Source organism: Syngnathus leptorhynchus, chromosome 7, assembly GCF_054491065.1.
Source record: "Syngnathus leptorhynchus isolate UIUO chromosome 7, UIUO_Slep, whole genome shotgun sequence".
NCBI classification, from domain to species: domain Eukaryota; kingdom Metazoa; phylum Chordata; class Actinopteri; order Syngnathiformes; family Syngnathidae; genus Syngnathus; species Syngnathus leptorhynchus.
The window spans coordinates 11,622,850-11,650,335 of record NC_141201.1 but is presented as its reverse complement, the minus strand read 5'-3'; the positions used below and the strand labels follow the sequence as shown (position 1 = coordinate 11,650,335).

General features: G+C 40.4%; 1 protein-coding gene across 1 annotated transcript in view; it reads left to right on the top strand.

Moving 5' to 3' along the window:
* The first annotated feature begins 593 nt into the window (after window positions 1-593).
* Window positions 594-27,486, top strand: part of gria4a (glutamate receptor, ionotropic, AMPA 4a) — a 74,123-nt gene continuing 47,230 nt past the window's right edge. Inside the window, exons 1-2 of the mRNA XM_085916410.1 lie at window positions 594-756; window positions 6,828-7,094. Coding sequence (XP_085772536.1) covers window positions 594-756; window positions 6,828-7,094 — 430 coding nt within the window. The remainder of the gene's footprint in view (window positions 757-6,827; window positions 7,095-27,486) is intronic.

Below are 27,486 nucleotides of genomic sequence, written 5' to 3'. Positions count from 1 at the left end.
AAGAACAAATATATAATTTCGCTTGACACAGTCTGTCAAGTTAAAGGCTTTAGTGGGTTTTGAAAAAAAAGAAAAAGCCATCATGGTGATAGCAAGACAAGAGAGGATCGCTGGATACATTTATATGACTTAAATGATAGATTGTAGGAAATGCAGAAAAAGCTATTATATGGGGGGATGGAAATACAGTTAAGTGCACAAGTCACAGGGCAGATGGCTCAAGTGGATGATAAGGCAGCAGTGAGATAGAGACGGGTGTAAAACGAAGAGTGGGGAGAGGGAAGGGCATTCAGATTGATGATTCATCACACAGGCAGGAAAGAGAATGTAAAGATTGATGAGAAACCGCTGATGAAAGTGGAGGGCACAAGTGTTTTTTTTTCGGCACCTTTCAAGCAGGAGAGGTAACAAGTCTCCTGGATGACAGCTGTCATACAAACAGCTGAGAAAACTAAATCTTTAATATTGTTAGAAAATGGCGAGACGGCTTTTGAAGCTCTACGTATTTTCTTGTTACATACAATTACAGTAATATGTGTTGTTTTCGAAGACATTATTTTTCTTTTGTATATGAATGGAAAACACAAGCGATGATGAGCAAGAGACAGGAAGGATGGGAGATGGAGAGAGATGAGCGACAAAGGCAGAAGAAGATAGTGGAATGGCGTCTGCACATTCATAGCGCCACTATTGTCTTTACACAAGAATGGAACAAAGCAGCCAAATCAGCATCGCCTGTCGCCTGCTTGATGTCGGGTAAATAAATTGCACGTGGAAGAAGAAACATTGAGACAAACCTCTCAATCCATAGAAATAATCAATCAGAGCACAAAAAGATTTGAATTTGTCATCTCAATGAGACATTTTCAGAGTGAAATGTTTTGTTACAGCATAACTGCATCACAGTATGCAAAGTCCATCCATGTATGCTTGGAAGAACTTTTGACCTCAATGAGGAATGGAATTATATTTCCTCCATATTTGCAATTCCACAAGGTATTCCAGTAGTATGTAGTAAACGTGTCAAGATAAACACATTCTCACAAATGCGAGTTTTCAGCCTAGCGTCTGGGACAAGGCCAAGTCCAAAGTTTGGAAATAACGAGCACAGATAAGCAACAGGAGAAATGCTGCTGTGATCCATCTATTCGTTTTCTACAAGGCTTATCTTGTTCAGGGTCGCAGAGAGCCGCAGTCAATCCCTGCTGACTTTGGCTGCAAGTTGGACTATTCTGGACTGGTGGCCAGTCAATCAGAGAGCACTCACATTCCCAGCAACTCTGAAATGGAAGTGAATCCATGCTGTCTGGTCAGCGAAACACTCACTCGTCCATCACCGACTTGCTGCTGTGATTTTAATGTTTTTGTACCCTTGATTGCGCGTTGTGGAGAGCCAGAATTAGATGAAAAATACAAGTCTAAGTATGTTTGGAACAGTAGTACATAAAAACACAATTTGACTTCCTTACTTTGTTAAACAAGTAGACATTACTAGCAAAAAAGATGGCAATGCTATGACCTAGATGTTAGCTGCATGGTGAGCAAAAATTCAAGCAATTCTTCATCAAATGCAAAGTAACACATTTTTCTCCAATACCGTTGTGCTGATTTACACTCAATATGGTTTGAGCCGCAGCACAAAGCAAACACCAGCGTGTCAATTATCATAGCCTGTAACGCTGGACTGATGGGTCTTTATTACCAAGGTGCCGTATTGACTGTGAACCATGTAATCGACTTGGGTCAATTCGCTAGGCAGGGAGACTGAATTCCTGGGAGGCCTTCATCCTTTGATTGCATTCAAACAGCCGAGACATACAGGTGATAGACTACATGTACATCAAACCTAGACAGCAACATTATAGTGTAAACTCAGATATCTTCTATATGAATTTGCAATAACAGAATTATGCATTAGAAAATAACGTCCACTTAGGAAAATGGCAGTTTTGTTAAATACATTCAAGTCACCCCACCATCACCATAAAAGAACACCACTGGCTATTTTTACATGCCTGCTGGCTTAATAATGCGATTTTTGCCAAAACATTTCAGAATTCTATGCATTACTAATGTATCCCAGGGTCGGGATCAATTTGCAGCGTTTGAAAAGATATGAAAAATAGAAAAATGATTCTTGTACACAAACTGCATTGGGAATGTATGCAAAAGACTTGTGATTGCTGGTTAAATGGTTGCACTATATTCTGACTCCAAGTATGCACACTTACTCCATTTTTGCTCCTCTTATTTATTTATTTATTTATTTATTTATTTATATTAATATAATATTCATTAATAAATCTCACAAATGAGAAATAAATTACCCTTGCTGGGTATGTGGAAATTAATGACCACTTTTCATGTAGAAGAATGTTTTTTTTTGTTTTGTTTGACAAGCAACCATTCACACTCACATTCACACGTATTGACAATTTGGAGTCTTCGGTGAACCCATTATGGATTTTTTTCAAGAGTGGGAGAAAGCCAAAGTCACATGCCTACACAAGAGACCATGCAATATGGTGCAAACTCTACACACGAGATCCAGGGCCAATATTCAAAGGATCTTTTGCGTGTGAGGCAGGAGTGGTAACCACAAACCAACAATCTACATCATTATAAACTGAATCAAATTAACACATTAGAAATAAACTGATTGATTTGGAAGTAGATAGATCCAAACTGCATCCAGCTCAATGCGTTATTGACTTTCAGGACCATGGACAGTTCTGGTAAATGTAGAAAGCCCGTGCTATTGTAGTAGTGGTCATTACTGTGATTCCAACACACACGCGCGCGCACACACATACACACACACACACACACACACACACACACACACACACACGTAACAATGTTTTTAAAACGAGATGGAAAAGAAATGAACTCGGCGGTATATCTGTTTCCGAGGCAGTTACATAGGATTATTTTATTACCTATATAGGATACATTTGCGCTGTGGGGTAAGAAAAGTGATGACATGGCCCCTTCATATTCGTATTTTCAATTCATGGCATTGAAGTACTGAAATAGCCTGGCCAGATGTTTGTGGTCTTCTTTGTTGTTAATACGGCTGCAGCGTGAACTAAACCTGAGACAGACAGACTATATTGGACCATTGCGTCAGGGTGGATTATGTTTGACGCAGGAGGAACCCTTTATTTAAACTTCTTAAAGGAAACGATCTTTTCCTCTTTGACTCAACAAGAATAATATAAACTAGAGGAGACCTTTGACATGTGATAAATGCAGACGATCACAAGCGTGTAGAAAGTGCGTAAATGTGTTTAATCCGCGCCTCCCCTCAAGCACGGAATCACCGTCAACACAGGGAAGGAGAAAGTATATGGTGTAGAAAAGAGAGTGAGAGTATGACTAAAAGAGGTAGAGAGAGCAAGAGGGAGGAGGGGGCGCGCATGTCCAGTTGCTCCATGCAGTCTGCTCTCTATGCAAGCTCGCCAATCTTGCAACGACTTTCCCCATTCCTTCTTCCCGCCAGTCTTTCCATGTGCGCCGCGCATACAGCTCTCTCCCGAGCGGACTGCGCACGCAGGCGGGGTGGGGAGATAACCGCTTGAAGCCCACCATGGAATAGGAATACTATCCTGGACAAAACATACATTACACGGAGAAAACCTTCCTCTTTTTTTTTCTGCCGTCTTTCCCTCCTTCCTCCCTGTCAATGTATCGCAACACTTTTTGAGGGGACCTGAGTGAAGAAACATGAGGATTAATATTTTCTCTTGGTACTTTCTGGGCTTGTGTTCCGTCCTTTGGGGGTTGACGACGGGAGCGTTCCCCAGCTCAGTGCAGATTGGTGAGTTGGAGAGCTTCTTCCCCCCCCCACTCTCCATAGAGATGTGCATTTGCAAAGTCTCCAAGAAAAAGCATCTTACAAAAATGTAACGTTGTAACATTGTGAGCAATGATCTTTTATTCATTTATTTATTCTCAAAATCATAAATAGTCTACAAATACATTGAGTTTGGTTTTGTCTGTGTGAATATTTTAAAAAAGCTTTTCCTTCTTCAATCTTATCTCTCTTTAGACACTGCAGTATTTCCTCCCTCTCTGTCGCTCTCTCTCTAACCCTCAAGTTATCTTTCCTTTCCCTTCTCGTGAAAGCAAAACCTTCATTCCCAAGCACATGAACCCCCGAAAAGTGATAAAGTTTGCAAAATAGGGATCACCCGTTGCAGATAACGCCACGTGCATGCGCGCTTATGCTGCGCGCACACGCCACTGGCACGCAGTCAAACGTGTGATAATGAATTCACTGCATCACTCCTTGTGGGGGGCAGTCGAGAGGTCCTATAATGGGATTCATCTCCTTGACTCTGTACCTACAGCTGCCAATAAACTTCAGATGTTAAATATTTTGGGGCAAATTAGCATCCACTGCGCGTCTGCATTGCCTTCTGGACACACGGCTTTTACAGGTAAAAGGCGGCTGAAGGCTGATCCTTGATGGTCGTAACTATTGCGTCGCACGCCCATGCATGTGGCATGTACACAAATCCCACTTCATGTGTGGACCCGCTGCTGATAGGAGGTGAAGATTCTGCACACACACACGTGACCTTTCTGTTTGCCTGGTTCGTTGTTCACTTCCAGAGTTGAATACATACGTCTGCAGTGTCACTTGACAGAAACCTTTGCTCTTTGCTAACATTAATTCTATTTTAGAGAACTGTAGTAGAGTAGAAGCTCACAAGTCGGATGCAGGCTTTTCTTAGTTGGTCGTCTACCAGAGGTGGAAACAAATCCCATCTCGTATGTTGCAACTTTCCACTTCGTCCTATGAGGAGAAGTCGTCGCTATAGCAAGTCTTTTTTTTCTTTTTTCAAATAAGGGATTGGGACCATCAATGGCTCCAAGCCAAAGGAAAAGCAAATTAACACTATGTTGATCGCTAAATTGTGTGATATGGTGATTTTGCACACAATAGCCAAAAATGATGACCATCTATTTTTCAGAATAAGTGCCACGAAAAAAGCCCCGTAAAAATCGAAGGAACATCACAACATGTGCCGAGTAAGATTTCATGTTTACGAAGATCACATCAGGAATGTTCAACTTTCCAGGTTCAATTGAGCGCGCTCCAAAACAGAGTGCAATTTTGCGACGGAACACTTCCAGCCACCAGTATTTGTTCTATTTGGAATTATTGAATTTACATTTTAATCATCATGCGTTGATCATCGTGAGTTAATTATCTGAGATAATCTTAGAAAACTAGAAGCATGCAGGATGGACTCCTAGTGAGAAAACACGCTCACACAAATGTAGATGGCACCTTGTCATAATAATGGCCTGCTTCATTATGTGCTGCCTGCCGACTCCTCCCTTGTCATCTTTCTTCTTCCCCTCCCAGTCTTTTACTGTTAAAAGTCAACTCAATCACTTTGTTTGCAATCAGTTAAGCCCTCGAAGCGTTGATCAAATCTCAGAGGTTGATCTAATTGAAAAAAAAAGTTCAATATAAGAATTTCTTTTCAAAAGCGAGAAAGTAATAGAAATATATAAAACAAGTGCATGACTAAATGTATTGGGACACAATTAGGAGGTTGTACTAGCCCCATTAGTTGCGCCTCAATCATGAGAACAGTTTGGCAAAAGGCTATTTCTATTTCAACATGACAAACACGTGTAAAGGTCACACTGAATCTTATCAATTAAGCACAATTCAGTGTAAATAATCAATGTGGGAGGGTGGGCGCACGATCAAATATTGCTCGGTGTGCCACGTTGGGTAAGAATTGCTCTCCGCGTGTGTGAACGGATATTGTCGCTTTCATCACCGTTCATAAAGATGTACTTTAGTCTTAAGATATTTGAAGATGATTTGTGTCCAAGTGTGTTAAAGTGGATGAATAATGTGTGGCCCAGTCCAGAAAGAGAAAGACATGATCAGATGTTTGGAAGAACTTGAGTAGCACCTGACCTTCAGCCCACCAAACACCTTTAGGATGTATTAGAATGGGTATCGTGAGTCAGGCCATCAGTTTCAACAAAGTGTTACGTTGCCATTTTTGTGTCATGTGAATATGTTGTAATGGTGCCAATAATTTTGTCCATTTCTTACTTTCACAATGTACAATATATTTATTTGGGTTCTTTCATTTTTTTCATTGTTTAAATTTTGTCTACAAGGTCCCACAATCTTAATGTTATGTCATGATTGACAGGACATAACATACAAGTCAACCATGTGCGTTGATTTCCTGTTCTGTTTTGTGTGCATGTGTTTATTCGCCGATTGAATTAGTACTAATGATACGTCATATTTTATTCATTTTCATCTCATTGGCATCGTTGCTGGAATGAACCAGATTACAATGTGTCTGTCTTAGTTCATAAAAGAAGCCCCCCTGGGACTCCTTGTGAAGTTCTAAAAAGCTTTTCAATACCAACAGTATGTGGCGTTCCACTCTTCACAGCCATCCCCACAACCGCCAATTTTGTTTTACATTTTAGAAGGTTTAATTTTGTGCCATTTCTTTTATCTTTTATCGCGTTCTCATTTGGTCAGATGTCTCTCGTTCTGAAAGGCCAAATGACACTTTGTATCCACATCGTCATCCCTTTTCTGTGCATGGCCTCTGCTCTTCCCTTTTGTGATCTGGCCATCCTCTATTATCTATCACCTCTCCAACTCATTATTGTTTTGTCTACTAACCTCTGACAGGCTAGTTATTTCTATTTTTTCCTTCCCCTTACACCCCGCTCCCTTTTTTTTCTATTCACTGGTATCCATGGATTTTCTTTCAAGGTTTTGTGTGTGCTGAAAGACAAATGACATTTTTCTCACAATGGTAATGAAGATCTTAGTTGTATTCTGTCTTTCCTTTTTTGTCATCTTCCATGTCTCATCAATCTTTCTTGGCTCTCTTTCTCCTCTCCATCACCTTTTCCTTTGCCTCACTCCCTAGGCGGCTTGTTCATTAGGAATACTGATCAGGAATACACTGCCTTTCGACTAGCTATCTTCCTTCACAACACCAGCCCCAACGCTACGGAAGCCCCCTTCAACCTGGTCCCACATGTTGACAATATCGAGACAGCCAACAGCTTTGCAGTCACCAATGCATGTGAGTATCCAAGCCTTCTCTACCCTCCGTAATGTGAATATTAATCGATATTTGGAATTTGAGTAAGTGCTGACTCCGCATTATGAGTTGCTGTGAGTGGACATTGTCTTCTTTTTTTTCTGATTTCATCAAAACAAAACAAAAATAAAAGGGTGAAGTTTAGTCAAAGTTTCACTGATTTTGCTCCATTCTGCCTGGCAACAAGTGGCCTGGCAGAAGTTATTATGATACATTTTTTAGTGTCCACTGCATAGTTAAGATTTTATTTCAGTAGTGAAGTTTTATGATGGATGTTAAGTGTGTTTGTTGTTTGTGTGATTCATTACATTCCTCTTTGGAAAAAAAAAACCACTTCAATCCTACAAAACCTTGCAGAGGGCTCACATGAGGCCAATACAAAAACAAAAAGAAATACTGTAACATTTCAAGGCAAATCTGCAGCATTGTTCTTGTTTGATGGCACTGTCAGCTTGGCCTTCTCTGAGGTCTGCTTTCTAAAAGCTGCTATTTTTCATAAATCCTAAATGCAAAAGTCTATACGGTGCAATGCTTTTTGGAATCTTTTTGTTATTTTGAGATTGATGTGATACTGAATGTGCTAAAACATAACTCCCAATTTCTCCCATTGGTGCTAACTCTACAGAATCACCAAATACTTTATACCATCATAAAAGAAGTCCGTGCGGATTGGCAGACGCTTCTCTATGTATTGATTTCCACCCAGGTTATTTGAAGCTAATCTTTTAATATCGGTTGACTGGGTGCTTAAAGTAATCTCCACTTGTAACCCCAGTTGCAATGCATGTATAGGCCAGTCAACAATTTCTTGGAGTCAGGTCAGCAGCAGGAGACATCCATCCATTTTCTGAACCGCTTTGTCCCCACGGGTGTGCTGGAGCCTATCCAAGCCGTCATCGGGCAGTAGGCGGGGGACCCGCACGGGAGCCGCGGGCGTGCTGGAGCCTATCCCAGCCGTCACCCGGGAAGCAGACACCCTGAACTGGTTGCCAGCCAATCGCAGGGCACACAGAGACGAACAACCATCCGCATTCGCACACACCTAGGGGCAATTTGGAGTGCTCAATCGGCCTATCGTCAATGTTGGAGGAAACCGGAGTGCCCGGAGAAAACCCACGCGGGCTCGGGGAGAACATGCAAACTCTACACAGGGAGGGGCGGAGGTGGAATCGAACCCGCACCCTCCCAACTGTGAGGCGGACGTGCTAACCAGTGCGCCACCGATAGCAGGAGACATATTTAGCCAAACTATTCACTCTCACATTCAAAGTTCAAATATTCAAGTGATCCGAAAAGCATGTTCTTGGGATGTCTGAGGGAGCTGTAGAATTGTCTTTTTCTTGCAATTGTCTTTTTTCTTTCATTTCCAGTGCAAGTTTTGACTCATACACATTAACACACATGCAGACGCATGCACACTGCTGCCAGTTGGCCATAAGGGGAGGAGTGTCTGTAAAATGAAGCTCTCCTAAGTGAAGCGTCTGTCACTCGGCAAGCAGTCTCTTGGTTGAAAGTCTCTCATCCTCTTTCTCCTCACTTTTGTCCTTCCCTTTTCCACGTCATTTCTTTCCTTCTTTTTCTACTCGTTTAGTCCTCATCACGTTTTGCTGCCTCTCCCTCAGCACGAGCGTGCTGAATGGATCTCTAAATTAATCCATGGCTCTTGCTCCGGGTGGTGAGCAATGCCTCTGAATTAGAATAGGGAATTCTCCCTCTGACCTTCGTCAGGTCCTCTCTTTTCTCGTATTCAGAGAGCGTGAAGAGAGCATTTTGAATAAATTACATTTTCTGCGTTGTCACACATTCATCTGATATATCCTCTGCTAATGTCTGTCTTTTTCACTTATTTACTTTGTAGGTGCGTAAATACAGTTTATCGCATGCTTTTTTTTGTATTGTTTTAGTTTGGCATATACAGTTTTTCTTCCTTAAATGCGGCACAACTGTGAGGTAGTGGTGGTTAGTACTACTAACTCACAGTTCTGAGATTTGGAGTTTCAATCTGTCCTAGAAAGTAATGCATTTTGTTTTGAATCTATGCGCGAATATACAGTGTGCGTATACAAACTTGAGTCAATTTGAATCAGGGGAGGATAATCAAGTGAGCGTGTGAATGCACATGAACAGTGAGAAAAGGAATCGATTTGGACGGACAGCTGAGGTGAATTAGGGACAAAGAAGAAAGAGACGAAGAGGATTTGCAACAAAGAAGCGCTTATGTGCGTTTCATCAGCAACGGATGTACTGGAACCACAATCGGAATCTTGGGCGAGTATTTTTCAATGTTGGTATTCGTGGTTCAAAACTAAGAGCATTAATATTTATTCTGTAGCTACTGCAGTTATGATAGTGGTGTAAGTTGTGGTTTAGGTGGTTAACCATTACTTCGATCCATATCCTCATTTGTCTTCTTAATTTTTTTGGGACTGTGAGAATCAATTCAATCAATACTGTTTATGCTTTATTAAAGGACCGATTGCATTTACATGCAGGCTCAATTGACACTCATCTCATTATCTTTCCGCCCTAACAGCATCAAGCCCTGTGACTCGTTGAGATGCCCCTTTGCGCTCTGGTTCTTAGGACAGTATTGGTATTTATAGTTTGATGGTGACTACAACACATCTGAATTATGTAGCGGCACATTATTAGTTACACAATTGTGAAAAATATTAGCAACCTGTCAACCGTCTAAATTAATTATTATCATTATCAGTTGGGACATTTCTATACTGATTCTCGCCAATTAAATTTTCAAGCGTGACTTGACAATAAAATAACTGTTGGTGTCTTGTATCAAAAGGTATAAAAGACATACACATGCGCACACACACACACATCAGAAAGTAATGGCTTGAATTGAACATTGTGGAGTGAGTTTAATTGGCTTTGTATAATTTGGTGTGAGTCAGTGTGCCTCATTGAGGAGCAATCTGTAAATGTTGTTGTTAACAGTCAGAGACAGATTGTCTGTTGTAAAAACATTATGTTCCCTCTCTTGGTCTGCCTCTCTCAGAAAAAGGACCGTGACACAATTTGTGTATTTGTATTCATATGTCATGCTGGGTGTCGGACGTCTTTCGTTCGACGTCAGCTGGACTAGACTCCAGCTTCTCATGACCCTGAACAGAAGAAGCAGTCTCAAAAATGGATGTACGGACACCCTTACCATATATCTGCAAAACACCATTTCTTTTGAAGTCAATGTATTTAATGGGTCAGTCTTCCTATGTAGATAAGGTGAGACACTCTGTAAGCCAACTGTGTGATCATCATGTTTTCTGTGGTTATGAGTCTTCCTAATGGCTACACAAGGGAAATGGAGTGAAATAATATCTCAAAACCTAGCAAGGCAAGGAGATTTACTATCTGGCAAGCCTGCATTTCATCATGGTACTTACATACAGAATTGGCTGGTAGACTGTGTGCATTCTGGTATCAGGATATTGAGTTAAAATAGAGCCTGGCTATGATGAATTCGTTTCACATTTATAGTTTAAGAGCGTGACTAAAATTTTGAAGGTTGAATACAATATGATTAAAATCTTGTTCTTTCAACACAGTGGTCACACCTTCACAGTGGTGGTGCATCAACAGTGTCCAGATAATCAAAGTTGATACACCTTTCTAAATACATATTATACATCCACTTATTCCTGTTCAAGGTCAAGGGGAAGTTGGCCTTTAAAGAGATCTTATTGGCTGGATTGGATCAGCAGATATTTTGCATTTCATGTAAAATTGGTGAACGGTTGTAGTGTCATAATTTGTAGATCAGTCACGTCAGACTTTCTACCATTAGTCGTGTATTGAATATTAATCTTCCACTTTGTATGGAATATTAACCTTCATGCTTAAATACTGTGTTAACATGCGTTCATCCCTTAATCCATCCAATTTCGATACTGCTTATAGTCAGGTGAGCTGGAGAAGGGCAGAGAGTTGAGTTGTCACATTCAAATACTTTTAAATTTGATTATCCTATTCATGCATTGATCGGCTGATTTGGGGTTTTTTGCAATAAAATGTTTAACAAACTATTTTTAGCAATCAACTAACACGAGAAGAAATGTATTTACTCGCTGACATTTTTTAAATCGATTCAGTTTCTGGTTTGGTCTTTGTTTTTCAAAACAAATTGTGGAACAATAAAATACTTAGACCTACAGTATTTCTAATCAATGAAGTAAATCACCTTCTTTTTGCACAACTGAAAATGTTAAGTGCACGCACACACACACACACACACACACACATTGGTCGTTTAGCATCGCAACACGTGTCAAACGTTCTTTTTTTTTTGCCTCGATAACAATTGCACACTAAAACAGTGTTCGGTTCTTTTGTATGCGCGCACAAGCAAGGTGACTCCCTGGCGGTGTGTTGTTCTGTGCTAAGTGTTCCTTTATCAAATCATGTTATTGTAGACTCAGCACAATCCAGCAACTAGGAAGTAATATTATTACAAGTCTTGTGTTGCAATGGAGCTATACATTTGTTCTGGTTTATCTGATTTCATTTAGTAGACCAATAAAAAGGATTGTTTGTTTGTTCAACTCAACTCTTTCATTAGAATATCTGCTGCCAGGGAAGGATGCAAAACATTTGCAGTGAAAGGATTGTTTGACAGTAAATAATGCAATGCAAAAACGATTGGCAATTGCATTATAATACATTGTAGTTTCACTGAAATGTGTAGACAAGAGATCAAGTGTGATAACATGCCCACATTTACCAAATATATGAAACCAATGACAAAATTATTTTAAATAGATCATTTCTTTTTGTTGACTGGGCTGCATTATCTGCCGGTTAGACTTTCTTTCCAGGCATGAATAATTTTCAATCAATCCAAGAGTTGGGTCATGAAATTATTGAATTTTTGAAGGAATTGTTTGCTTCTGACAGATCTATTCGTCATCATGCCCACTGTGCTTCTAATTAAAGGAGGAACACACTGTCTGTGCACTTGCAATAGACTACTCGGCCCAACGAATCAAAGAAAGACTTGATTGATGATGAGATGATATATATATATATCCTGATATATATATAACCTAATATATATAGGTTATATATATATATATTGTTTTTTATTTTATTATTTTTTGCACTGATATCACATAGAGTGCAAGATTGTACGATGAAGCGATAAGGGCCAAAAACCTTTGTAGCAGCTTTGAGGAAATGATTCTGGTGTTTACAGTGACATTGGTACTCACATAAATGAAATTCTTGTTTGTCAGTCTGCGGTTTTGAGGCAAGAAAGGAAGCAGAAGGACAATGAGCCCAAATGCGGTGTTTTAAAGACTCCCAAGCTTAGAGTTTCTTGAGAAAATCCTCCCAAAACACTCAGTAAAGACCTGTCTGGTTCAACCCAGTGAAACTTTTCATTAAGTTGTGGCTATGTGGAGGACATCTTGTAGACAGGAGGAGGTAGGGCATTGTTGCCAAAATGCCGAGAATAAGCTCAGTATTGCCATTTTATATTTTTTGAAGGTCATCCAAAGGTCATACAGATGCAAGTAGGGGTAAGGGAGAGGAGAGAGGGTATACATCGCCATCTTGCTTAGTTTTGGTCGTGATGAAGAGTGAATAATGTCTTTATAGAATACACTAACATACTGGATGTTCCCCCCAGGTAATCTGACTTAATAAGCAGACTGGATCTTTTTGGCCCATAGATATAAACAAACACACACACACACACACACACACACACACACACACACACACACACACACACACACACACACATTTTCCATGTGCCTTCATTAAAGTCTCGATGAAATATCTATCCCAGTGGGCAAGCTATTTCAAATGTAAACATCATATGTACAATTTTGTTTTTACACTGCAGCTTTTGCAAGATGAAAAGCATGACAAGAGAGGACAGTGGATTTTAAGTGTTACATGCTACCTCATTCTGAACACAAGTCGAGACGGGATAGAGTCATGTTCACTGTAATTGCCTACAATGTCTTTGTGTTGTCCCTCACTTGCTCATCTTGCCGCTCTTGTTTTCATGTTTTAATCAAAGCATTTGCATTTACGGACTTTCCTCTTGTCACTTTTATTCCTCCCAGTTTGTGTCTTGACGCTGAGAGGCATAAACGTTCACGAGCATGTAATCGCAAACAGAAGTGTTGCATATTTTAACATTTTGTAGCTTCTTCTCATCTTTCATTGCATCCAGTTTTGGAGAAAGTAGTTGCCGACAGCAATGACATTACTTTGCAAAACAATTACTACATGCATACAGTATTTGAAAAGGTGACAACCTGCTTACAAGGAACAGTTCAGTGCTTTGACTTGCTCAAGTACAATAGAGCCCAGGTGCTAGCCTGAAAACAAACCTTCCTTTCTTGTTCTCTTTCTGTTTCTCACTCTCACTCGATTCTTTCCATCATTGCATTGTCGGAGAAAATGCAACCTAAGAATCCACCATAATGTCAATAAACAATGTACAATCAGTGGACAGCTTTCTACATCAAACCATAGGTCTTTTGTCTTCAGGTCCCAATAAATGAGACCCACTGCAAAAGCTGTATTAAAAAGATTTATCTTTCACAAAAATAACACTGCTCGCTTGCACTGTAGAACTATTTTGGCAATTGCGCTTTGTGTGTATAATATAGCTGTTATATTAAAGCTGGAATGTGTTCCTAATGAAGTGTCTGTGTGGATGTATTTATGTCCATAGCTTTATGATGTGGATGAAAGTAAGGTCATTTGTTAATATTGATAAGTGCACATATTTAAAGATGAGAGGCGTAACCTTTACCACAAATGTACGTGCGCACACACAGGCTGACACGGTTCTATTTGGTGTTTTCATTGTGTTTTGGGGACATACATAGATATAGCACAACACTGCAATGTATACTCATTGATAGCACGACAACACAGCCCTCAAAGCCAGAGTCAGCCTTTAAGCATTGCATCCCTAATGGCCCATTGCTATTCTGCAGGGGTAAAAGATTCTTTGGTAACTACCAGGTAATTCATCATACTTACAAATACGCAAAGACAGAGTAGGAAGCAAAAAGCTATTAAATCTATCAGAGAAGGTCCGGTGCTTTTATGAAGAGCGGAATGCTTTCATGGAAATAGAAGGAAAACAATTAATTATGCAGTCTCTGGTGATTATCACAGGGGGCAGATGCCCAGAGAGAATGAACGCATATGTGCACAGATGCATGGACTTGTCTTCTAATATGTATGCGAGGCAGAGAGGCGGCTGCTGAGCAGCAATGGACAAGTTTGTGTGTTTGCTCATAGGTCAGCGTCTATTGGACAGCATTGGTATTTCTCTCTTTAAACCTGCTGGTTCACCTGTCTGAGCGTGTGTGTGTGTGTGTATATCACTGTTTGCCCACTCACACTCTAACCTCTTCTCTCTGTGAAAGTGGAGTGTGTCAAACAGCGTGTGTCCTACACACACGTGAACGCACGCGCAATAATCAATCGGGCCTTTCAGACAGTGACGGATGGACACTCGGTCGTTTCTATTTTTACCCACCAGCTCGGCATGTGTGTGCCTTTTTATCTTCATGGGAATCATACACTTATATCATTATACAAACGAGTACATCGTGTGTCAGCCTTGGCTTTTCTATCTGGGGGATATTTATGCTTGTATGCATTCCTGATACATTTGAATAATTGATGACCAGTGTGTGTTTTTTGCCTTGGCAGCAGGCCAGTAGGTTTCCCCCAGCCACCCGGAAGCAGCAGTAAAGCACAGCACCAAGTTCCAAATGGCGGCCCCACAAGGAGACTCCAAGCCCTTTCTCTAATCATTCTGAAATGTGTCAAGGCAAAACAAGATCAAATAAGTAGAGTCAACTTACCAGAATATGTCTCATTGGTGAGCTACTTTAGCTTGATTTGTTATCCCAAGAGATGCCATAAATAAGAGAGACAAATCAAGGAAGACATCTGGTTAAGATGATGAATAGTGGAGAACATGCACGGACTCAAAATTCGGAGCATTTGGTCAATAAGCAAACATATAAAGCTAGCAGCACAAATTAATTGGACACGCGATTAATTTTACATGAGGTTTTCATACAGTGTTGACAAAACTTGCACAGTTCAAGCTCATGACCACCCAAACATCCAATGTGCAAACTAACCAATGTGAAAGAAACACTGCAGGTCTATTTCAATCTTGTGACTTTATATTTACATGTTTTGGGACTCTATATTTGCATGTATTTTCGAGTGACCTAAATTCAGTACAGTCAACCTCAGATACTCAAATGTGCAATATTTGCAGATATAAATTATACATTTTCTAACGGATAGATGGATTTTGTTATATTTTGGTGGGCTTTGCATCTTTGTTTTCTCAATTTACGCCCATTTTGAGGTACAAATAATTTTGGGGGTTTCAAACTTGTAATAGTTTTCTTCCAAATGCATTTTAATGGCTGTAAATTAAACAACGTGATTGATTTGTATCATATTGTATTGTAACAAAGTCCAATATCGCCAACATTGTCTGTATCGGCCCTTCATTTAGAGGGGTTTTAAGTCAGTAAATGAAAACTAGCAGAGCATCCATATTACCTCTTGGCAGTGTGGAAATAGTTCAAAACAAGGTCAAATTTCATCCCATCTGGGGCCCGTTTAGTTGGAGGAGTCACCAGAGGCTGTTCACTAAATGGGTTCACCAAGTGCCTAAAGGAGCCCACTGCTGTTGTTTTTCATGCAGCCTCTAATTCTCTCCAACTGACACAGAGTTCACAGATTGAGGTTGTTTTTGTATTAAAAAAAAAAAAAAAAAAGGACTTGTAAGACTATTTTCAGCCCGTCTGCATCCATATGTCTGGCAGCAAATGCTCTTCCTAATGATATTGTATTTCAAGAAGCCGTCCATTAGCAGCAATTACACACTGTTAACGAGGCGCTCCACTCTGAAAAGCTTCTTTGGAAGTTGACAGAAATGAGGAGAAAAATGTATTATTGCACTTCATTAGATATCACTAAAAATCAAGTAAGACCCAGTACAAGAGCTTAATAGCATATTACATCTTTACAAAGATGATGATGTATGGTTCAGCATAGTATTTATAATATGTTCTTTACTTTGTGGCAGTATCTGGTTGCCCTTGGCAGGCAACTGAGATACCCAAAATATGAGGAATAGCTTTCAGTATGATGCAGTGTCTTTTGTCAACAAAATGATCTAATTACATTAACAGCTATTATCAAAATATTAATGGTATGGCTCTTAATTTTTGGTCTTGATGCATCTTGTTGTTGGAATTTTGAGGGAATTAATTTGGCTGACATAAGAGCTAAGACAAACCCCATCCATCCAAGCATTTTATATAGGCTACGGCTTATCCGAGAGTTGCAGCTGCAGAGCTGACTTTGAATGAAAGGCACACCTTGACTGGTTGCCAATCAATTACCACACACATAATTGAACCCACACTACTGCACAGTAATGAGAAAGTTTCAGGACAACCTACAGAAATCTGCAGCACTCTGTCTTTCAGTGGACAGATGCAAGCCACTTGTTTAAAAGGCACCTGGCAGCCCGCTTGGAGTTTGCCAAAAGGTACATGAAGCACCGACACTCCCTATCCAACCGGACAGAGCTCGAGAGGTGCTGTAGGAATGGACAAAATTCTCCAAAGATAGGCATGCTAGGCTTGTAGCATCATATTCAAGGAGGCTTAAGGCTGTAATTACTCCCAAAGATGCATTAAAAAAAAGTCTGTGAATACTTGTGCACATGGGATGGCTTAGTTTTTAATTAAACTAAAATTCTAAAGATTACAAGAAAAACTTGTTTTCACATTGTCATCTTGAGTAGTTGGATTTAGAGTTTTAATGGGAAAAATATTGTATCCATTTCGGGATGAAGCTATAACATATAATATGATGAAAGTGAAACGCTGAATACTTGAGCAATGTCAACAAGTATATCATAAATAAACACAAGGTCCAATATCATTACATTTGACACGTTTTCAATGAATGCCAACACAAGCTTGATACACATCTCTATCACCTATTCAGCTACTTGATGAGAAAGTTAGCAATCGTCTATCCAGCGTAACCCTTATTGTTGTTTGAGTGATATTGTGTTGTATACAGTATTATCTAACATGGCTGATTATGTTTTTGGAGAGAGTGGCATAGTCTGTTTCAAAGATCATCAAGCAGACTGATGAGAGGGTGGATATTATTACAGTGTCTTATCTTGGCCATATCACAGGGACTCAGAATTACACACACAGTTAAATTCTTCCTGACTCAGACACTCAATCACACACCTATTGACACACACGTTGTCTAGTTCATTCACCCATCCTCCCTCCCACGGGCTGGCTCCCTCGCACACATAGTCCCGCACACATGGTCACACGCCGGAGGGGATGATGGGATGATAGTACAGATGGCTTACTAGAGTAATATTCTCCATATGGGAAGGTAATATCATCGGAACAGTCGTCTGGGGAGAGAGAGTGGCTGATTAGATCTGGAGAGGAGAGATGCTACATGATTCGACTGGACTGCTTTTAGTCGTCTAGAATAGGTCCGGATTTTATTAGTAGTAACAAATAAATGTTTTTTTTTTAAAAGGGACACAGAATGCGATCATGTTGGATTTCTAGCGGTTATATTGTACAATTATGTACAAGCCAAACAAATCTACAGTAATTGGTGTCTGTCACTTAGCTAATGAATATTTAGACTCTTTAGATTCTCCCCGTGCTTGTGTTTCTTTTCTCTGGCTACTCTGGTTTCATTTCATATTTAAAAGACATGCAAAGTTGGTTAACTGATGACTCTACAGAGTGTCCCAAAAGTCACTATCGCATTTAGTATTATTTCATTTCAGGTATCATACAGACAGACTTGAGACCATTGACTGTTTAGGCTGAGCAGTTTTGAAAGCATGTCATTTCCTCGCCTATGGTTCATCAACTGACATTGGAGCAGCATTGCAAAATGGCAAAAAGTTCCCAATCGCACTTCAGCATGAGGTTGCAAAGCTTTATAGCCAGCCGTCACACCGCTCCATCAGTTAGAACAGTTTCCGCAATCAATATCAAGTTTCTCAGAAGCCTCCTACAACCAACACTGATGAAAACACCAAACTCCTCGAACAGGTATTCATGCAAACAGGGAAAGTCCATCTGGAGGACTGCACTGCTAAAACTTGACCCGTATTGGCATCTGCTTGTTGAAATGCTTCAAGCAGAGTATCAGGATGTTCGACAACGCGAAGTCGGCAGGACCCCAGTGCTTTGTGCCAGATGGCAATTTTTCAACACTGCTCCAATATCAATTTGCAAGTCATGGGCAAGGGAAAGACCTAAGATGTCAAATGCTGATTGTCTGAATTATATCTGAAAGGTAACAGGAAAAGCGTGTTAATTGTCACAGATGTGAATGTGAGTGTGAACCTGTATACGCCCTGGGATTGGTTGGCTCGACTCCAGGGTGTGCCCCACTTCTTGACCAGTAAATTGGGATAAGCTACATCTTGAGTGCAAGCAGTACAGAAAATGAATGTCTGGATAAAGGGAAACATATAGGCAAATATATATGACTGACACTGAGCAACCCAATAAATATCAATCACCAGAAAAACTATAGAGTATGATATTGTGTAATCGTTTTTAATAATACTCAGTAACATCCGTCTCTTAATCACTTCAGTGGTAGAGCACTGGGTAAAGACTTCATGCTAGTTTTTAATGATGTTTAGTTGGGGGGAAAAAAACATCATATTACCAATTGTGTGCTTCAGGGCGTGGATGCTGTGGATGCTCAAGACAAAGCTTCCAGCTGAGAGAAAATGGAAGATGGGAGAAATGATACTGGATAAACACTGTACACTAAGCACACAGTGAGCTGGGGAACATGTCATATTTTTTATTAATCGTACCAACATGGGCTATTTGCTTCCGTTCATTGTATGAACGGCAGTGCAGTGGATCATTCTTATGTCATTGTTAGTCCGTCTCCAACCATGGATCAAATCATTTATAATAACGCACGCATGGACATGAATCACTTCACGCATGCGGGGTTTGTTATCAAAATAATACATTTACTGAAACACATAGCACAACAGTGGCAGTTACAGTCAGACCCGGCGAAACTCCCGCTCACTGTCTACTAACGTCCGGGTACAGAGGACCCCCGTAGTTGTCCCAGGTGCCTTATTCAAATCCCCAGATGCTAGCCACTGATACAATACAGTACTATTTGCATATAACGTGTTCAGAAACATATTCACAAGGTAATTACAAAAAAAATAATGAACATGGCGGGTGAGCATGAATGTCCATTCAATTGTCCGAAAAACCACCATGGGCCCCCACAGTAAACATCATGCACGTCTGTTCACATACTATTTGTGCGAGCAGTTATCTGCTGTTTGTTTGTGACTGTCTGCACACAGAAATCGTAGCTGCAAGAGTGACATAAAATATGTCATAACGGAGCCAAGTCTTTGGAATCTGGCCATGGAGATACCTCTCTGAACGTGAACTGTTTATTTATAAGCTTAGTGATGAACACGCTGACATTTGTAAGGTAAAGGTGTTCTGATAAAGGGAGCATTCAACAACCTCTTACTGATGTTGCCTGCAAAAGGATGCTTAATTCAGCGTTTGAATTGAAAAATACACGCACCACCAGTTCAGTGACAGTGTAAATGTGCATGTGAATGGTTTTCTGTCTCTACTAAAAATGTTCTGTGATTAAATAGTGACCAGTTTAGGTCTCATCATCCGAAAAGGTCTGAAATAGATTCCAGCTCCTTACAGAAACAGGATGAGAACAAGTGAATGGATGTTATACGAACATTTTGGGAATTATCATGAGAAATTGTTCCATCGTTGGTCGTCGCTTGTGACTTTTCTGCACAGTCATTTTTTCCCACTGGCCTAAGCAAACCAATATAGTGTTGAGTGCTGTGTTCAAGGACATCTCCAAAGTGGCTGTTATATGGAGAAGTTGAGGTGGAACACTACTGATTGCAGCCCACTCATAGAACACTCTTTTGAGTTAAATACACACTACTGCCACCTTCAGTTCAAATGAAAATGTCTCTTCAATGACCTAAAATCTATGAAAAAAAAACTGTTAGAACATAAGAGTTGAAAGGTGCCAATGGTGAGATATCAAATACACAAAAAATTAGATATGATACAAAATGTATAAGTGCGACTCTCGTATGATCTAGGTTCCAATCACCTAAAAAAAAACAGTAGTAAGCGGATGGGCCCACCAGATTCCTCCAGTGGAAAAGGATTTGTTTTTTTCTTTTTCTAAACAAGTCTGGGCTTATGGCAAGATGTAGTAAGTGTGAGCACTGGTGTGAATGAGCTGTTTATGGATCTGTGTGATCAAGATAGGATTACAAACCAATGTGTTTTTATTAACTTTTGCAAGTAGCCAAACTGGGAGGATTGCACTTTAATCTAGAATTGACCCTGACTGCATTAGTTGGGAAGAATTAATTGGAATGTGATTAGCATTCATCAGCAATGGCTGACTCTGTGCTTGGGGACAAGTACAGACTGTTCAATATTCTGCTGCCTTGCAGCGTGTGTGCGTGTGTGTGTGCGTGCGTGTGTGTGTGTGTGTGTGTGTGTGTGTGTGTGTGTGTGTGTGTGTGTGTGTGTGTGTGTGTGTGTGTGTGTGTGTGTGTGTGTGTGCGTGTGTGTGTGCGTGCGTTAATTCCCATGGGAGTGGAGAGTGAGAACTGTGGACAAATTGATGTGTATAAAATTCTATAACAGGAGAGCCCTTGCCTTTTCAGAAATTCTACAGTAGCTCCTTTCTCAAAAGCTGAGAGCACCAACTAACTTGAGTTCATGATACCTGTGTCGTGTAAATGCTACGGGAAAAGCAACTATATCTTTTCTCAGGTCTGAAAGAAAAGTGATTACATATTGATGTCACAATTAATATTTAAGAAATTTAATCACACTTATGATCATTTCAATCTCCCCGGCATGATTGTTAATTATTAGGAACACCGATGTTGCAGTCGGTGTGCTACATGAGAGTGATCCAAGAGCTACTTATTTTTCTCATCCAATCAAAACTCTTGCCGTTGCATGACGGCAAAAAGGAGTGTAAATCGATTAGACATGCCCGGAGAGTGAAACGCTCTAATGTGATGTTAACGTAGCAATAGAGCTAACCCAATGTGACGGATGCAGGCTTGAGCTGTGCAAGTGTACGGTAAAAGTAAAACTTCTCTCCTTGGAGCCCTCAAATTGGAGTTGACGGTCAGCACACAAGACAGTGACACCCAAATAGGTGGGGCTTAGACTGAGTCCATATCCAAAAGAATCATAAATCATGAACATATGCACTCACTAAAGAATATTTGGAAGTTGCTCAAGGACACTTCAGCACAAGAACACAAGCCTTTGTGATCAAACCACCACTTATGCATTCATGAGCCAAGCGCCCCTACCTCACAGCAGTCACAGCAGACTGTCTTCTGTTCAGCAAAATTGAATTTAAGATGAATGCTTCAAAACGTCAAATTAAATTTCATTGTCTAGAAAAATTTGTGTTGGAGAGAACAATAGGAGGAGTGGAATAATAAGGAATTACCAAGGGGTCGAGGAGTGAGACCGCAGGTGCGATAAGTTTTGGCATGCCTTCCCTAAATTACTCAGCAGTTTATCTCGTGCATTAATCTATGGCTCTCAAACCATTGTGTGTGCGTGTCACACATTTATCGTGAAGATATCCTTGTATGTTTACGCAGTAGTGTATTAGCTTTTGATGTATGGATGCATCCTCTCTCATAACTTCCAAGTTTTGATGAAACATGAAATGGATCAGTCACCTTGAGTCTCTCGGACTTCCGTCTTTGATTTTCACTGAGCCGTGCGTGATAAACGGAGCTATTTTGTTTTCCCATGAAAGGGGCACCAGCTGCAGTACCACCTCTGGCACTGGACACTCATCCAAGCCCTCCCTGCTGCATTCAAATCTGAAATGAGCTGAAAAGCGGCCAAATTTGCAGGGTTCTCTCTTGCTTGTTTGTCACACATACATCAAAGAAGGCCACTCATACATATTGTATCATCTCCATGAGACATTAGAATTAAAACCCTATGTTGTTTTTTTACATTATGATCACGCCATGTATAGATAAAAAAGGACCTACTTCAAAAAATGCCTGTGGATGGATGGTTAGAAAAAGGCTAGCCCGAGGCCATTAGGCAATGTTGACAGGATGAGCATACTTAAACGTTTATACAAAATGACGCAACTGCTAGCTAAATGAAAAAGATGCCACGGGAGAGGCTCGTGACTGTCCGTTTGGAGGAAGACCACATCAGACTACCAACATACTATATGAGTCGAGTGGGCACCCTATTCTCCTTACTCCCCTCCTACCTGTCTTCAGTGATGAATGGTTTTGATATCAGCGGGGCGTGTGTGTGATGAATGACTGCTCATACAGGAAAGACCCGCTACAGCTCAGCTACTGTTAGTAGCACTGCAAGTTGACTGGGTTACAGGCCTAAAAGCTTAATGTGACACATTAGGGATCGAGGTCCCTCTTTCACACACACACACAAACAATACAATATACACGTGCCATGTTTAGGGTTAACGTCTTTAAGGCATGATTGTCCTTCCACCTGCTCTCTCATCTAGCTTTATCTGGAAGGCTGCAGACATCAGTGATGAAGCAAACTTTCTGCTGTGCAATCAATATGGAGCCTTAAAGGGACTGTGTGCATTCTGTACAGTGTGCCAAACTGCTCTAATTGATACAATTCCCAGATGCCTTTGTTTAGAGTTTAGAATCTTTATTTAAGACAATTTGACAATGACTATTTAAGCAATAACGAAATTATCAAATTATAACGCAAGATAAAGGTTTAAGTGTCACATCTACAACCTGCCTTTTCATAAACGGTTAATTTCCTAGTTGGCCAACTTTTAATGTGGAGACCTTTTCATTGTTTGCATGTTTTGATTGTTATTCTTAATCCATATTCATCACTGACTAATTATGAGAACCCCTACCAAGTAACTTGGTAAATGCAAGGATAGCATCACTGATGTGCTCTGCTCTACAGCATGACAGCAGGATATTAAAAGCAGAAAAATGAATTGTGAAAGGTCAATTTCAAAGTCTATCATTTGCATTTTTTTTAATTTCCAAAGACAGACTCATCCTGTCTGGAACATAATTTCCCCCCCAAATCAGACAGGTTGCCTATTGAAGATGCTTTTGTCAAAATAAGGATCACAACAACGGGTAATTTCAGAGACACATGTCTTGGATTACTGGAGGGAAACTGGACTGCATACAAATTTTACACAGAAACTATTTCTGTACACCAGAGGGGCATGATTTGCATACTTGTCATGACTACCCAGAATGAAAATGTCACTGTGACAAGACTTCCAAGTTGGACATGCACAAATGGTTTGGCGGTCGAACAACTTTTCAAGGAACATATGCTCCAGTAGAATCCAGGTGAAAGTAGAATCCAGAACTCAGAGTATGACAGAACAAGACAGGAAAAGATTGTATTAGCTAATTGCCCTCTATTGTTTACTACATCCATTTCTTGTTTAATGTCATTTATTTTGTCCTTGGGCTTATGAAAATTAACTTTGTAATCTAGAATGTTACATAACTTGGACAGTAAGTTTGTATTTTACTGAAAATCAGAACTTTGGAAATCACTGTGTCCTTTCCCATTTTTAAATGTCCCTCGGACCACGTTGGAGAAAGGACCATATGTCAGCAACGATTAGCATATCCACTAACTGCAACAACACGTAAGACTTTCAAGATAGCTGCCCTCATCTTGGCTACTGGCCCTCATTTTCCCCAATCAGTTCTTCTATTCTTAGATTGTGTGTTCCATGCTGCCGGGGGGAAGCATGCCTGCAGAAGAAGGTAGCAGGGAAGGGCAGGTGCAGGGGAGTGGAAAGATATAATCACAATGAATAAAGAAGTGAACTGTGGCAGTTTTACCCAAGAGCTTATTCTTCAGCCGTCCCTCACCTTGCTGACCTTACATTCAGTCCTGGATTTGGACATGCAGCCAGAACTAAAGTGGGAGGACATAAAAATTGGGATCATTATCAGATTGTTTTTAAAGCATTGTTACTGAGAAACTAAGGTAACAAAAGAGTATTTCAACATTCTGTTCACAATTTTAAAACCAAATGAATTATGAATGATTTATCCATCCATCCATCCATCCATCCATTTTCTGAACTGCTTTGTCCCCACCGGGGTCGCGGGCGTGCTGGAGCCTGTCCCAGCCGTCGTCGGGCAGTAGGCGAGGGATACCCTGAACTGTTTGCCAGCCAATCGCAGGGCACACAGAGACGAACAACCATTCGCATTCGCACTCACACCTAAGGACAAATTAGAGTGCTCAATCGGCCTACCAAGCATGTTTTGGGGATATGGGAGGAAATCGGAGTGCCCGGAGAAAACCCACGCGGACACGGGGAGAACATGCAAACTCCACACAGGGAGGGCCGGAGGTGGAATCAAACCCACACCCTCCTAACTGTGAGGCGGACGTGCTACCCAGTGCGCCACCAAGCGCCCTATGAATGATTTAGTTCATTTCAAATATTATCTATTCAACACTGCAACAAATGTGGAACAAAACAAATTAAAAACTGACACCTCGTGAAAAATGACTATGGGCTCTATTGTCGTTACATTTTTTCTCTGGCGCACGGCACACCGGAAATGTGCAAGACAGACAGAGTTTTGGTCATTTTGTAGACTGCCGCATATTGGTACAAATAGATGGAGCTTGTCTCGGCCATTTGGGCGTCAACACAACTGCATCCAATTGTGTCCAATAAATCAATCAAGTTTGAGCTTTTCAAAAACATCTGCAGTTGCTAAAACTCTTTTTCTAATTCTTAGAAGTAAAGCGGACATACAGAATGTTGGAAGACCTAAAATACACTCCATGTAAAACACCCAATAAAATTTCACTCTCCATTTATGAAGACATTGCTTCCGTGTAACTTTATTCCATCTGAGAACATTAAATATGAAATCCATAAGGTGGCTGAACTCTCCTGCCTGTTTATTGATTGTCCCATTTGCGCTGTATATTTGTTGCAAAGTGCCGCTGATGCTTACACTTGTATAAGTTATTATTTCGTCTAAATGTGCATTGGGGTAGTTGATCCTTTGCGACTTCATGTTGTAAGTTCAGAAAAAATTCAAATATGTGCAGGGAGTTAAGAAAGTTATGAAATTTTAAACACACCTTGATCTATTGCCGTGCTTTAAAGGTAATCATAACGCTCACTGCTTATCAATGAATATGTCTAACCTACAAAGGAATATTTTGGCAACTGTGAAAAGACAAACATGGAACAAAAGAATAAAGTCATAACTACTAGCACTTTTCATTATGTTTTCGCTGTTGTATTCTCGAAACAAATTTGGTCTTTGTCGAGTCTCTACGCTTCTGAGAGCTTATTACAACGATCAAACACTAGAGAGAAAATTAGTCATTGCTACCCAAGCACTAAAAATCTCGGAGAGGTGGCGCACTCACACTTCTAAATGTTGAATAAAAATATGCTACCAAGAAAGTCAGGCTGGCAAGAGGTAGTGGTTTAATTCAGAAAATGTTCATGGTCAACTTTATGGCAAGACACTCAGAAAATAATACTGTCAGAAATGGAAGTGTATGGGCACTGAGTGCCAGATGCTTGAGCATAATAATTTTAAGCTTCTGTTGCATCACAGGAGGACTCTGACCTTGCACAATGTGCATCATATCAGTCTTAATTTCAATGCTAATGACAATCTGCAGTTTGAGATTACACTACTGCCGTTTTAAATTTTACTACATTTATATGGAAATTGCATTTCCCCTGCGGTTGGCTGGCACCTGGTCCAGGGCAAAAATATTTCCCAAAGTCAGATGGAGTAGGCTCCACTTACTTGTGACCCTAATGACAAATGGTATGAAAGACGTATGGACAGACCGATGGATGGACGGACAGGTACATGGATGGATGGGCGGATGGATGGATGGACGGACGGATGTATGGACGGACTGATGTATGGACAGATAGATGGATGGATGGATGGATGGATGGATGGATGGATGGATGGATGGATGGATGGATGGATGGATGGATGGATGGATGGATGGATGGATGGATGGATGGATGGATGGATGGATGGATGGATGGATGGATGGATGGATGGATCCTTACTCACATGAAACAATGTATCGGACATTGCTTTATACTTTATTCAATAATTTTTTTATCCTGTGGCAGCTGCATTGTGGGTTTGCAGATTACTGAGTGCACCTTTTTTCTATAGCCACACCGTAGTAGCAGGTAGAGTAAATAATTATGAGGTTTATCTATGACTCATTGCTGTTCGACAAAATGCGATTATTCACCTGAAAAACAAGAAAAAGTGAGCTGTTAAAACAGTTTCCTGAATAAACAAAAAGGGTAATGTGCTGCAGAGTGATCATTGCAGATACAGAGATAGCAAAGACTAAGCATACCATATGGTCCAAAGAATAGAAACTTACCGTATACAATGAGTAAGACAAATGGCGGCGCAAAGTCGTTAGGAAGTAGTCAAAGACATGGTAACAGAGAAAAAAATACTAACCTTGAGAGAACCAGTTAGATCCCAGGAGAACTATTGTGTCCGACGAGTTGACTGTGGTGCTGATGCACCACCATAGGTCCCCTCCTCTCATTAAAGCTTATGAGGCAACTTTGGGGCATGTTTTATTGCAATGAGGCCCCGGGCTGGCACATTGCAGCCTTACGCTGGTTTAGAAACTTGTGCTGGAAATGAGAAAATGCAGATTTGTATCAGAGGGGAGAACACTGCAGAATCAAAGAGTAAAGACAGGTGATGTCAGAATGACTCACCAAAAAGATTTCGGTACATTTCAGGTAAATGCGTTTATTAAAATGCTGTCACTAATCCTGTGCATATTGGGTTTAAAAAAACGATTTGTATCAAGGCAAAAATGATTTCCTTTTCCTTGAATTGAAAGAAACCCTTGAGGAGTGTGGAAAAATAGAATTCAAAACTCTATCTCGGCAAGTAGCTTTCATAAAATTTCCATAAAATGTCACAATCTGGCTTGGGAGTAGTATTCAGAGAGAGACTCACTTTTATTTGGTTCAAATGCTTTACCACCAAGAAATTGTCATTTTCCTCAACAAAGCTGTCAGAGAAATCCAATTGTATGTGGCTCTTCGCTGGCCCACAGAGAGTACGAGGACATCGTTTCTGTCTGCTGAGAAGCAACTTTTATAAGCAGAAAGCCTTCATGAATGACAGGCATTTTCCTTGCAAGTTTCGAGTCAAATATGA